At 48.4% G+C, this 14,993-nt stretch overlaps 1 protein-coding gene across 4 annotated transcripts in view; it reads left to right on the forward strand.

Moving 5' to 3' along the window:
- LOC133114479 (septin-9-like) overlaps positions 1-14,993 on the forward strand; it is an 87,840-nt gene that overhangs the window by 37,503 nt on the left and 35,344 nt on the right. For 3 of the 4 annotated variants that reach the window (XM_061223928.1, XM_061223931.1, XM_061223930.1), the window contains one exon: positions 1,039-1,689. In XM_061223928.1, coding sequence (XP_061079912.1) covers positions 1,039-1,689 — 651 coding nt within the window. Of the gene's footprint in view, positions 1-1,038; positions 1,690-12,449; positions 12,645-14,993 lie in introns of those variants that run through there. The other variant, XM_061223932.1, reaches the window with a different exon arrangement.

Consider the following 14,993-nt stretch of genomic DNA (forward strand, 5'->3'; position numbering starts at 1 on the left):
ATTACATTTTCAGGAAAAAATTGTTTTGTTTTTTTAAAACGGAAATGTTTGTTTCTTCAGTAATTCAGACACTGGTAGCCGGATGTTCTCATGTGAGTGTGTGTATGGTATGCTATTGCTACTTTTGCTTGTCTGTCTCATCAGATCAATCCACGAGGCCCAAGTTCTTATCTCTGTGGTCATTCATTGGAACTGTAATTCCCTCTTGGGTCTTTCAGTGCATTTGTCCCTGGTTATGGGTATTTGTTGTACGGTGCTCGGGATAGGAGCTTCTGCCAAATGCCTGTAATGTAATGTAATGTAGTGTAGTGTAGTGTAATGAAATGCAATGTAATGTAGTGTAATGTCAAATAATGTAGTGTGTAGTGTGGTGTAATGTCATGTAGTGTACTATAGCATAATGTAGTGTAGTGTACTATAACATAATGTAATGTAGTGTACTATAACATAATGTAATGTAGCGTACTATAACATAATGTATTGTAGTGTACTATAACATAATGTAATGTAGTGTACGATAACATAATGTAATGTAGTGTACTATAACATAATGTAATGTAGTATAATATAACATAATGTAATGTAATGTAGTGTAAATAACATAATGTAATGTAGTGTACTGTAACATAATGTAATGTAGTGTACTATAACATTATGTAATGTAGTGCAATATAACATTATGTAATTTAATGTAGTGTACTATAACATAATGTAATGTAGTGTACTGTAACATAATGTAGTGTAGTGTACTATAATATAATGTAATGTGTAATAGAACATAATGTAGTGTAGTGTACTATAACATAATGTCATGTAGTGTACTATAACATAATGTAATGTAGTGTACTATAACATAATGTAATGTAGTGTACTATAACATAATGTAGTGTACTGTAACATAATGTAATGTAGTTTACTATAACATAATGTAGTGTACTGTAACATAATTGAATGTAATGTAGTGTAGTGTAACATGATGTAATGTAGTGTAGTGTAATATAACATAATGTAACGTATTGTCTGGTGTGTCTCCCGCAGCTCTGAAGCGGTCGTTCGAGGTGGAGGAGGTGGACGCGCACCCCGCCCTGCACACCCGGCGGACGACCAGCCTGCGGAGCACGTTCTCGCCCTCCTCTCGCTTCCAGGACCTGGGAGCCCGGAACTCAGACGCGGCGGGCCGGGTGGCGGGAGAGGCCCTGGGCCTGCGGCGCGCGGAGCTGGGCGGGGGCCGGATCACGGAGCCCGTTCCCCGGCGGTCGGAGATCTCCATCGACATCTCCTCCAAACACGTGGACACCAGCGCCGGCGCGGGCATCTCCCGCTTCGGCCTGAAGAGGCCGGACATCCTGAGCCACGGGCGCAACGCCGACCCCTCCCTGAGACGGGCGGAGCTGGCCGCGGCCCGGTCCCAGGAGCCCCCGGCCCCGCCCCGCCGGGCCGACCCGCCCGCCTCTCTCTCCCGCACCGCCGACCCGCCCGCCTCTGTCTCCCGGACCGCCGACGCGCCCCAGAGGAGGGCGGAGCCGCCCAGCCCGGTCGAGGCGCCGTCCCGCCGTCTGGAGACCCTCCTCGGCAACAACGGCGTGGCCCCGCCCACCGCCGCACCCGACGCCGCCGCCACGCCCAATCACACGGAGCCGAAGGCGGAGCCGCCCGCGCCGGCCCCTGAGGTCATCGCCGCCGCAGACCGTGAGTCAGCCGCGCGCCGTTACCCAACTTCCTGATTCTGACACGCTCTGTCCGTCTCCCTCTCTGTCCGTCTCCCTCTCTGTCCGTTCCCCTGTGTCATCCCTGCCCGCAGCAGAGCGAGGGCGGCCCGTGACTAAACCACCGCTCTGTCCCGACATCGCTGTCTAACCTAAATCTTATGGTTATTTTATTTTATCGGGTGTGGCTCAGTGCAACATTCTGCTGGGTTTTTTTTTTTGGTGGTGTATACTAGCCTGCTGCATCTGGCGTGTGGCACACGGAGATCTGGGTCAAATCACGTCATCGTTTCACATTCAAATACCTCACTGTGCTCGGTCGATCGTTCCTGGTGCAGTTCAGCCGACCGAGATGACCAGAAGGCAGGGCCTTTTTTGCACCGGCCAAGCTCGGTGAAGTGTGGAGAAGTATTTTGAATCCGAAACAATTACGCATCTGACCCAGGTCTGTTGCTCTTTATGTGATGTCTGTAGCCCGCTTCATCTGCAATGTGGCGTAATCTCAGCAGGTGACCGTGTGAAAATGCATTAGCCTTAGCCCCTCCGATAACGCGTTCCCGGCTCTGTAACGCACGCCTTACTAAACTGAGCCGTAATGAATTGAATTTTGTGCGCCATCGAATTGAATTCGAGCGGTCCTGACCCTATCTTTAGTACCCTGGCGCTCGGGAGAAAGAGCTTTCCTTTTGTCGGCCAGACGGAACAAACTGGCCTCGTCCTGAGTGACAGCAGCGAGAGAAACACCTCTCTCAGAAGAACGGGCTCAGTGTTGCCACATCTTGTGATTCAAACTCACTTTAAGAGCAGGGGCTTCCCTGGTGTCCCAGTTACATTCCCAACCTGGCTCTGGCAACCGACCACCTAATCATAACCCTGATTTCATTGGCTAAAACAATGTTCTCTCCCTCTCCACCTCTGCTGATGGAGAAATGTGGGGTTAAGGGCCTTTGCTCAAGGGCCCACAGCTGTGCGGATCTTATCATGGCTCCACCCGGGCTTCAGCCACCAGACTTCCGGGACCCTGTCATGTACCGTAGCCACTACGCTACAGGCTGCCCTGCAAATAAATGTAATGGATTGCTTTTTTCCTTCAGGAATAAATTTGTTGAGTAAGATTTTATAAATAGAAATGCCCAAATTTGTGTTTCCAAAGCAACAGAAAAGAACCTATAATGGTGAAGGAAATTTGGAGGAATGATGTCCAAAATCCAGACCTATTAACTTTTGGTTTTGTTTGGACCTGCGATCTGCTTCCCCTAGAGAACATAGAGGATACTGAGGAACGAGCTGGAGCTATGGGCTCAGGCTGCTCACCCAACCCCGGTGACAGGAGGATTGCGCTGTAGGCTGTCCTGACCAGTGAGGCGTTTTGATTTGGGTTTCGCTTCCTTCTATGGGAGCTCTGCGGCAGATCTGTTTGATCAGAGCTCTGGGTGGGAGGTAGGGAGCGACGCTACACTGCTGTCGGGGGGAGGAGGGGGGTGGGAGGATATCCAGATCTCACAGGGGAAGGCCTGGGCAGGGCGAGTTGCCGTGGAGACACATGGGCGATGGGGAGTATAAGTCCTGCTTCACGTCTCCCTGTGTGTGTTTATGGGAAGGGATGGAGGCTTCACGTCTCCCTGTGTGTGTTTATGGGTAGAGATCGAGGCTTCACGTCTTCCTGTGTGTGTTTATGGGTAGAGATCGAGGCTTCACGTCTCCCTGTGTGTCTTTGTGGGTAGAGATCGAGGCTTCACGTCGCCCTGTGTGTCTTTGTGGGTAGAGATTGAGGCTTCACGTCGCCCTGTGTGTCTTTGTGGGTGGAGGTTGAGGCTTCATGCTTGGCATGTGCACTGCAAAAAAATTATCAACTCTTAATAAGTGTTTTAGCCTTGTTTAGTCTTAGTTTGCTTGACAAAGTGCAATTTTCTTACTGCCTTGGCAAATCTTGAAATGAGTCAAACTGTGTCAATATTTTTGTTTCATTTAGCACAGAAGTAATAGAAATAAGATTTTAAATCTAGATATAAGCTTAAACTACTTGTTGACATTGGCTTATTCTTTCGCTTGCTTTTTGTTGGTTCAGCCTGGTTCTGCTCTCTTGAAAGCGTCTTAGTGACAGTTCCCTGTCCAAAGTGCGAGACAAAATAACTTGATTTGATTTGAAATCTGTTTTCTGCTAAGAGTCAGGAACACGCAGTACTGTTGAGAAGGGTGCATTGTACAGGTGTAGACGTTTGGAAAGCGTTTGGAAAGTGACTTTAAAAAGCCGATTCCTCTACGCTGTTCATCTGGTGTGTGCTTGGCACCTGTCCTGTCTGCGGGTTTGTTTTCAAACGCCTGGAGAGTTTTCAGTGAAAGCTCGGGATCGGTTTCACGCTCTAATCCGATTGACGTTTGAACAGAAACGACAGCTGCCAGTCATCTTCCGAATGTCCTCGGATGCCTTGACTACAGACAGGGAGAGATTATTTTAGTAATAAACGAAAACAAACTTTCACTGTCAAGTTTTGTCTTCTGAAATATGTCTGTCTCACAAGTCAAGCCTCTGTTTTCTGATTCTGTGCTGTGTGTCCAAAAATATCTGGATAATGCGTACTGTACTCTGGCCTTCCAAGCCTACATGCAGTGTATTCCCTTGGGAATGTGAGTGGTGTTGTGAGCTGGGTCTTGAGGAAACTGAATTAGACTTTTTTGGGGCTGTAGTATTTCTGCCTGTTCCACAGTGCCTGGAGGGTACTCTGACCCTAAAACGCTGAGCCCAGAGGCCAGAGGGCTGAGCTGGGTTTTTCAGCTGGTCACTGCCCTGGGGCTGGAGGGTACAGCGCTCTGAATTGTGTGAAAATCGGTGCATAAGGGTGTTAAAATCGGTGCGTAAGGGTGTTAAAATCGGTGCGTAAGGGTGTTAAAATCGATTAGTAATGGTGTTTTATATTTTCATAGTGATTTTGCAGTGTCAATAAGCTTTAACCCAGGTACAGAAAAGAACATTTTGCTCTTCTAACAAGTGGACATTTTGAATGAGAAGTGTTTACAGACACTGCCATGTCCCCCTCAGTCACCTTCCTTTTTATCACTTTGAAAAGCAGCCTTTTTTGGAATGTTGTTCTAGAAAGCCAGTATTCTAGAACTCTGTTGCTTTAAATGACTAGAAGTGATTGTTACATCATCCGCCTTAGAACGTTCAGTTAAGAACATATTTGTGACCTCACACCTTAAAGGGTTAAGTGTGAGAAAGTGGGGGAGAGTTCTTCTTCAAGGAGGAAACGTATTAAAGGTTTCAGAGAGACTGTCTGACGTGTTTGGGTCTGCATCCTGAGTCTTTTATTTTTCACTGTGTGCATAGAATGTCCCAGAATGCTCTCTGCTCCCGAGAGCGGGTGCAGCTGCGAGCCAAATGGGCTCCAGTAAAACTCCATAATGGTGGGAAGCCAAGTATGATCTAAATCGAAAGCCTTCGGAGAGACAGGGAGCGAGGAAGAGAGGGGAGAAGAGGGGGAGAGAGGGGGGAAGTTTAAAAGTGTGGGAGAGCAACAGAGAGAGAAAGAGGGGGAGAGAGAGTGGGAGGCAGGAGAGAGAGAGCGAGAGAAGGAGAAATGTTAAATTTGGCGAGCTCCGCACTTAACAGCTTTTCAAGGTCTCACTGTGTCTTCAGACGAGCCCCATAAACACACTTTTGGCTGTCCCACTTCATCGCCCCAGTGACATTTATTAATTCCTGTAATTTGTACCGATCGCACGTTCCCAAACGTTTCCGCTGAGGTGCGTCCTAACGATGCGATTCCTGTCGCGCTCCAAACGGAGATGACGTCAGGGCACTAGCGTAGCACGGCTCAGACAGAGAGGGCGCTAGCGTAGCACAGCTCAGACAGAGAGGGCGCTAGCGTAGCACAGCTCAGACAGAGAGGGCGCTAGCGTAGCACAGCTCAGACAGAGAGGGCGCTAGCGTAGCACAGCTCAGACAGAGAGGGCGCTAGCGTAGCACAGCTCAGACAGAGAGGGCGCTAGCGTAGCACAGCTCAGACAGAGAGGGCACTAGCATAGCATGGCTCCCCCAGATGGAGATGACGTCAGGGCGCTAGCGTAGCTCGGCTCAGACAGACAGAGATGACGTCAGGACACTAGGGTAGCATGTCTCCTTCAGACAGAGATGATGTCAGGGCACTAGCGTAGCTCGGCTCAGACAGAGATGACGCCAGGGCGCTAGCGTAGCATAGCTCCCCCAGACAGAGATTACGTCAGGGCTCTAGCGTAGCACGGCTCAGCCAGAGAGGGCGCTAGCGTAGCATGGCTCCCCCAGATGGAGATGACGTCAGGGCACTAGGGTAGCATGTCTCCTCCAGACAGAGATGACGTCAGGGCGCTAGCGTAGCACGGCTCATACAGACAGAGATGATTTCAGGACGCTAGCGTAGCATGGCTCCCCCAGACAGAGATGATGTCAGGACGCTAGCGTAGCATAGCTCCCCCAGATAGAGATGATGTCAGGATGCTAGCGTAGCATAGCTCCCCCAGACAGAGATGATGTCAGGGCGCTAGCGTAGCATGGCTCAGACAGAGATGACATCAGGTTGCTAGCGTAGCATGGCTCAGACAGAGATGACATCAGGGCGCTAGCGTAGCTCGGCTCAGACAGACAGAGATGACATCAGGGCGCTAGCGTAGCTCGGCTCAGACAGACAGAGATGACATCAGGACGCTAGCGTAGCATGGCTCCCCCAGACAGGAACGTGGCAGGGCGCAGGCCGGCTGTGTGATAGATCTCTCCTTCTCAGCACTAAGGTATGCTCTCATCCCTGGAACCTTCCTTTCAGCTGGGAGAGGCGCACGTTACCTCCAAAGGCATAAATAATGCAATCTTAAGGGGGGTGGGGGGGGGAGAGGTAATTTTGGATTGCAGAAGAGGTCCAAATAACCTCCAAGGGCATAAATAAAATGATTAATAAAAGTATTTCAGTTGTGTTGGCTGACTGTGGCTATGTGATCATGCTGTTCAACTAAGCCTTAAGACTATACGCCATGGTTTACACATCCACATTACGTTTAGGATTGGGCACTGTGCTTGTGGTGTGTAGTTTTGTGCTGGTCTGTTCTACGTTGTGTTGTATAGTTTTGTGCTGGTCTGTTCTATACTGTGTTGTCTAGTTCTGTGCTGGTCTGTTTTGTCTTGTGTTGTCTCATTCTGTGCTGGTCTGTTTTGTCTTGTGTTGTCTCGTTCTGTGCTGGTCTGTTTTGTCTTGTGTTGTCTCGTTCTGTGCTGGTCTGTTTTGTCTTGTGTTGTCTAGTTCTGTGCTGGTCTGTTTTATGTTGTGTTGTGTAGTTTTGAGCTGGTCCGGTCTATGTTGTGCTGTGTCCTGATGATTGTAGTTTTTCTCATGATGATGACATCAGGAAGTAATGTTTCCTGCTGGTAGCTACGGCCCTGTTTTGTTGCCTTATTTGCGTTACTAATCGAGTGATGAAATCAGCCACGGAATAATGAGAGAGGAAAGGACTTGGCTGTGACCCCGCTGTGACCCTGCCATGACGTGGAGGTCGTACACTTGATTAGACTAAGCAGGAGACAATCCTCTCCTGGGGCAATGCAGGGTTAAGGGCCTTGCTCAAGGGCCCAACGGCTGTGCGGATCTTATTGTGGCTACACCGGGAATAGAACCACCGACCTTGCGTATCCCAGTCCTTTACCTTAACCACTACGCTACAGGCCGCCCCACATTACACATTACATTTATGCAATGCGACGTACAAAATTGTGCACATCAAGGTCATACAACAAACAGCCGAACACGTCAGATAAGCTACAGTTTGTATACGATTGGTCGTTAGGCCATGGACATATGTCCAGTACACCTGGTAGATAGGCCAGGTCTGGAGCTACCATACCAAGACAACTACAACAGTACCAAGCCTGCTACGCTGCATTAGCTAGTCTTTGATCCTTTGCCTCACTAACCTGTGTGTAAACGGGGTCGCTGAATTAGGAGGGGCTCCAGGAATAGGGCCTGAAGTGTGTCGGGTGAGATCTTCTGTTCTGGAGTTTGGGGCGGTTCCTTTTCCTGAGTCTCGAGGAGTCCTCTGCCAAGTTTTCACTTCTGTAGTTAATCACTGGCCTTATCTTGTTTTTTAATGACAAACTGGCAGGTCGATCAATCCATCGCTGTTTATTGTCCTTGCTTGATAAAAGTGTCTGACGACTTGGGGGGTGGGGTCATATGATAATTTGCACAGCGCTTTTCTTGGGGTTGTTCTATGGGCTCAGATTCCCTCAGTAATATGCTGACCATTTATTCTAAGTAGAAAGAAAGCCCTCACCTATCTGTCCAATCAGGAACCTTCTCTTAGTTCTGTTTAGCCCTGTAAGGTGTGAGGTCACAATTATCTGATGAGAATGTTCTTACTGCACATTCTAATGCTGATGATGTAACAATCTCTTCCGGCAATTGAAAGTAATGGGGTTCTAGAACACTGACTTTACAAAAAAAAAAAAAAACATTAAAAAAAAAAAAACCTATTCTTCAAAGGGTTAAAAGCCTTTCCTCTCCTGCACATAAAGAGCTTTTTGAAAGTGGTGTCAGGGGACAGCCGGCCGGCCCATCCTCTGCCTGTCACAAGGGCCGATCCTGTTTTTGCAGATGACTCACTTAGAAAGTGCTTTTCAAGCTGCCTGCCAGAGGTACCATTTCTGAAATAACTGAGGCCATAAGCGGGATTTGGGCCTGAAATAAGGTTTATTTAGGGTTTATGCGCATTTCAGGGACAGAGAAAGAGCAGTCCAATAGTTCTGCAACATTGCTTCCACTCGTAGGGGAAGAATCAAGACAGACATGGAGACAGATGGAGGGAGAGAGTGAATTCGGGAGAGGCATTATACGCAGCCAGTAGCTCCAGCAGGCAGCTCCAGTTGCTGAAATTCCAACCAAAGCCAGTAGGAGGCAGTGTCAGATTTGTGAATTACATTCTTCCTTATTTTTTCAGCAACAGCAGACAGGTAGCCACCCCAAATGTCAGTAAGGAACTATGACATAAAATGACTATTTTTAATATGTGTGTGTGTGTGTGTGTGTGTGTGTGTCTCCTGTCGGGTGCCATTGCCATGATATCTCATTTGTTCTGGGGAAAGAACCAAGCCCAAAATAAAATTAAAAAAAACCAAACTGCCAACTGGCATTTAAAAAAAAATGAAACTAATCACTCAGGAAAATATGAATCTGGCCTGTTCTACTTGGGAATGAGTCAAAGTCTTGCAATTTTAACTCAAACTGTGTGTTTTTGATTCAGTTCGCACAACTTTAGGGGGGAAAAAAGGCAACAAAAAAAAAGGAAGCCAGAATGCCAGTTGGTTCTTTTTCAACCCCACAATTCTGGCGACAGTGCTGCCAGTAGATGCACAGCGCCCTCTAGTGGCCGGATGTGGGTACAGCCGCTCAACTGGCAGCACTACAGCCTTTCCATTCAGGGACTGACCGCTGTTCCTCTCCCAGAAGTGAAGCGACAATGGAGGCACATTTTTCTTCTTCTAGCATCAAATTTCCCAAATGTACCCTGAAAGTACAGTAAAGCTCTCTTTGGGTTCAAATGAGTACCTTTGCCAAGCAAAAGAAAAGTTGTACAGTTGTATAATAATTGTATATTGCTGGCTAGGGGTACAGTTATATGACTGATGGGTACTGCCCCAGCAACAAGCGTTTGTATCTTTTCAGGCTCTTTTCATACCTTTGTTTCTGAGAGTACACCCAGGGTCTGCGAAAGGGTCCAATAGTAAGAGCATGATTGTGCTCCCAACTTTGAGTACTGTCTGCTGTGGGCGACCCGAGCTATGAATGGTAAATGGCAGGCATTTATATAGCGCCTTTATCCAAAGCGCTGTACAATTGATGCTTCTCCATTCACCCATTCATACACACACTCACACACCGACGGCGATTGGCTGCCATGCAAGGCCCCGACCAGCTCGTCAGGGGACACTTCGACACAGCCCGGGCGGGGGATCGAACCGGCAACCCTCCGACTGCCAGACGACTGCTCTTACTGCCTGAGCCATGTATCCAGAGCGACGTACAGTTGATTAGACTAAGCAGGAGACAATCCTCCCCTGGAGAAATGTGGAGTCAAGGGCCTTGCTACACCGGGGATCGAACCACCGACCTTGCGGGTCCCCACGCCCCTGATCCAAGCTATGACACGCCCCTGACACGCCCCAGCCTGTGCGTCTCCCTGTCATTCAGGACCCGCACGTGAAAAGGAAGCACTTCCTGTTTTTCCGCACAGCTCCGATCACATGACCCTCTGACATCGTCCGCCTCGGTGCGCGATGACCAGCCCGCAGCGTTAATCCCACTAATTTCCGGCGGGAGCGCGTATCCCGGCAACCGCTCGGTCGCGGACGGTCCCCGCGGCCTCCTAAAATAAACAGCTGTTAAAATGATGAATTAAACCAAATCTTATTTCCCCTGATCCTCACATAAGCGCAGGCGGTGTGCGCAGTAATCAAAGGCCCTTTACTTTGATAAACCCCATATTGATCTTTTTCTTTTCAGTCCAAATAAGCCGCATGAGCTCTGTCCAAAACCCAAAATTACAGCCGAGATCAGACGCTGTTTTTAAAAAAATTTTATTTTTATTTTTATCAGAGGCATATTTATTTCACCATTTTAGCTGTGCGGCATTTGTGAAGGAGCACTGCGAGAAGCTCATAGTTCAACCTCAAGACTTTTTAGATTTCAGATCTGTGCCAAAGTACTTTAAAAACACAGCCCCGGGCTGTTTGAGTCCCAAGCCTGTTTCTTTCTGAAATGAGACCTCCAGCCAATCTCCAGCCGGAGATGAGCTTTGGTAAGGCCTCCCCAGCTCAGTGTGTGTTGGGGGGGGGGGAGTCAGGGGCTATGGGTAGGAAATGAGTGTGGGCTTGTGGGACAGGGACAGGGGGGGTTGAATCGAGTGGGGGTGAGGCTGTATCTTCAGGGTAATGTTTTGTGTGATCAAGTAGGGTTGTGACTCATGGAACGATGGGATGTCCCAGAAGTCAGAACAGTGACCCAGTAACCTCCCCCCTTAACCCTTAACCAAGGGTCTTGCTCAAGGGCCCAACGGCTCTGCGGATCTTATTGTGGCTACACCGGGATTAGAACCACCGACCCTGCGTGTCTCAATCATGTACCTTAACCACTACGCTACAGGCCGCTTTAGGGGTATACAACTTGTACACAACTTGCATGATCTACAGTGAGCAAGTAAGCCGTTGCCTACACTGCCGTAGACCTTTTCTACAAGTACTGTGGCTTACTGTATGTGACTTGCTTCTGAACCGACAGCAGCCACTGCCTCATTACGATTAGAAACACAATTAGTCATATCCATGTAGTATATCAAGTCTGATGAAATTGATTTCAGGAAACAAAGATATACCTTTTGGAGAGTAGGATATATATATTTATTTTTTAATGTTTTCTTTTCCCAGTGTTCTATAGTTCCACTACTTCCAATCACCACTTCTGGTGATTGTTACATCATCGGCATTAGAATGTTCAGTTCTAAACATTCTATTCCGCTGTTTGTGACCTCACACCTTAAAGGGTTAAAGGGCGATGTTCTGTTGGTGGCGGAGCGTGGGAATTAAGTGTAGTGTTGTGATGTTGGCCCAAAATATGTCTGTTGATTTGAATACAATAAAGTGTTCCATTACAGCAAAGTGCCCGGAACAGTAAATCTTTTCGGATATTTAAATAAAACAGGTGTTCCATGGGAGCGAACCCGTTTTCAGGAGGCTTTGCATGATTTGTGGGAGGAAGACAGCCGAGGCTTAAATCTGGGAGACTCCCAGAACTTCCGGGAGCTTTAGCCTGTCTGTATATCTGCGCCGTAAAAACTGGGAAAACACAGAATCTGAAAATCCCAGAGTTAGAAAAATATATATGCCGTGGCTTAACAGCTGGCTGAAAAGCCAAATTGTGGCAGGCTGGCTCAACTCTTGGGGTTGCTTAGTAACCCCATCCACACACATTCGGCTAATGTGAATCCCCGGTTGCAAATGTAGGACTGTTCCATTGCAAGAAACACCCTCTCTCAGTTCTATGGGCAGCCTGTGGCCTCGTGGCTAAGGTACATGGCTGGGATCTGGAAAGTCGGTGGTTCAAGCCGGGATAAGATCCGCACAGCTGCTTAGTCGAATGAACTGTAAGCCGCTTCGGATAAAAGCATCAGCTAAATAACTATATCCGGCACACACACACACACAAATGCGTACACCCGGTATTTTGTCCCTGTCCTTGGAAGGGGGCAGGGGGGTGGTGTATGAACTGTTGGGAAACCTTATTGCCCCAGGCCTGGACGTTTCACCACTGCAGCCCTGACATGGTCAGGAGCGGAGGGGAGTTGGACATTTGGTTACGGACACTTCTCATATTCACCTTTGCACCATGATTCTGATGCAGGGGCTATGTGTATTCTGTTGAAAAGCATCAAATGTCCAATATCGCAGATACTTGAGTAAACGTTCAGGACAATCTGTTTAAGAGAAGCCAGGTTTGGGAAAACCCCCTAAAACTAATGCCAATTGAATGACCAATGACAATGAAGCAAACAATACCCGCAACCAAAAAATGCTAAATATTTTTGTCTTGTTCTGTTGGAAGGGTTGACTCACTGTGGGCCCGCAGGGGTGAGTCAGGAGCAGGGATTTCCCCGGAGGCCCGACCCTCCAGCGTAGTTTTTCGCTCCGCGCTCCGAAAACGGGCCGTGTTTATCACGAGGGGCGAGGAGGAGAGGCTGCTGGGTAGGGTGACCGAACGAGAGCGCACAGCTGGCGGGAGAGCGTGTCCGTTAGCCGCGCCAGAGAACGACGCGCATTTGAATTCGGACTCTGCAGAGAATCGGGCGGAACGGAAAGGAACACGGTACGGCTTGGGGCGGCAGAACAGCGCGGTTCCACGCAGCTCTTGCGAAGTTCTCGCGTACGCGGTAAGCTGAGAGTTCGCGCTGCAAATGGTTTGCATTAGAGCCAGTGAGGAAAGCATTATTGTGTGTCTCTCTGCTTTAGCGCTGAAGACTAGGGGGAAGGATCAGGAAACGTTTGGCGCACTGCCCTTGTTTATCTCCAGTTCGGCCTCTCTGGAGTAACGCTGAAGATTCTTCTCTCTCAACTTCCCTTTCTTTCACTCCACTCTCTCCTGCTCTCCCTCTCTCCTTCCCCCTTTCTTTCCCTCTCTTGACTATCTGGCTCCTTCTCTCTTTCTCCCTCCTGCTTTTTCATTCCCTGCTCTCTCCCCCTTTCCCTCCTTTCTCTGCTCTCTCTCTCTCTCTCCCTCTCCCTCTCTTAAAGGTACATTGGAGACACAGTAAGGATAAATCACCGAGTCCCTGTCTTATGTAGAATAAACCGATTGAGTGTAAGAGAAAAACAGTGTGTAACAGAAGAAGGACACAACTGAAAGAGGGAGAGCACAGAAAGAGACATGGTTTGACGGCGTGCCCTTAAGGCTGGGTTAAACTGTTCTTTCTGCGCGCAGATAGCACAAACTGTCCTGCGATCGCGCCGGATTCTTTCCTGTGTCCCGGGAGTTTAACTCGCCGATCGACAGCACAGCTGGGAATGTTTCCGTGGCTTCCAGCACACGGAAACACCACGATAAAAACGCTACGTCTAATTAAACAAGCCCCTCTGCACCTCAGACCCTTTATCTACAACCAAGCTTGAGCTGTTCTTTTTCAGCAGCATTTTCACTGAAATATATGTTAAAAACCAGCCGGCGTGTCCCAGGGTTACTCTGAAACAAACGCGCTGCGTGCTCAGGTTTCTCTGGCCGTGTGTCTGACGGCTCTCTCCCGCGACTGCTCTTCCAGTCTGATCGTCTGGGTTAAACGCAGGACGCTATGTTTAGTGCTTCGGCGGTGTTGGTTACAGTCTACATTTGTCCCGCTCCGTCTCTCCTGAAAACTGTACGGGACAGCCTTCCATTCTCACTGCGTGAGGTCACGGTGATGTCAGAGGCTGGAGAGCACGGGTCCTGTGCGATCTCATCAGCCCCGTTCAGAGCAGAGAGTGCGGTCTCATCAGCCCCGTTCAGAGCAGAGAGTGCGCTCTCATCAGCCCCGTTCAGAGCTGAGAGTACGGTCTCATCAGCCCCGTTCAGAGCTGAGAGTGCGGTCTCATCCTCATTCAGAGCTGAGAGTACGATCTCATCATCCCCATTCAGAGCAGAGTACGATCTCATCAGCCCCGTTCAGAGCAGAGAGCAGAGGAGAGGGGTACAGTCTCACCCCCGTTCAGCGCTGGCAGCAGGGGGGGCTCTGTGTGCTGACGGCAGGGCCGCAGTGTTTACAGTGTGCCGTTAACTTGTTCCATGCGCAGACAGCGTCTCCTGCGATCAAGCGCAGGCCTATCGCCGTACAGAAGATCACCTCTGGGGGTGGGTCCTTTCCAGTTGTCTCTGCGGATCAGTTTATTCCGGACAGAGGAGCCTCATGCAGAAACCACTCCTGCATACAGATTTGTTCTTAAACTCGTGAAATCTCTTAAGACGGCTGATTTGAGAGAACTTTAGTCTAATTTAGAATTTATTCTTCTGTCGGAACATCGTTTACGTGTGGTCGCGATCCTGTCTCCCCAGTCATGTAAACACAAGCCCTTTTCGTTGAGAAAAAAGTAAAGTATCAAAAAAAGTACGATAAATTCAGGAAAAGAATACGAAAATGTTCTTGCACGAGGCCCATTGTTCTTAAACCAACACCAAAAAAACGAAAACATTTTTACGTGCACACTTCTATGTGGCTGTTTGTATATGCACTTCCTTCAGTTTGGATAAACGTCAGTATCATATACGGTGATCCATTTCAGTTCTGCGCCCAGACCTCTTCAGAGTTTGAGTTATAGCAGACGGCACTGAATGTTAATGGGACAAATATGTACAGTAGACCAGATGAAATCCTGCTGTTTCTATGTGCACCACAATAGTCACTTGGTTCATACCAGTTACCGTTGGAATATCCTGCAGACGATGGCGCATTTCAAAGACTCCTTGAGTCTAAAACAAAAACATTTGCAATGCAAACTTGTCATGCCTAATTTCCCTTAAGAACCATGCGTTGTTGCTAAGGTCTCTTTCATCATAACTTTTGGTACCGACACAGGAAACAGGAAGTATGAATTGAAATGCCCCAGGAACCTTTCCCCCGGTCACACAGGCTGCTGGGTGTGTGTAAAAGCAGCGGTGTGTGGTTAACGTAGTCTGCAAAATGAAAGCGTAGTTAAAAAACACGATTTTCCACTTTCCACATTAATTGCAAAGCAGAGGTAGAAACACACATAGT

The sequence above is a fragment of the Conger conger genome, chromosome 16 (assembly GCF_963514075.1).
Source record: "Conger conger chromosome 16, fConCon1.1, whole genome shotgun sequence".
Lineage (NCBI taxonomy): Eukaryota > Metazoa > Chordata > Actinopteri > Anguilliformes > Congridae > Conger > Conger conger.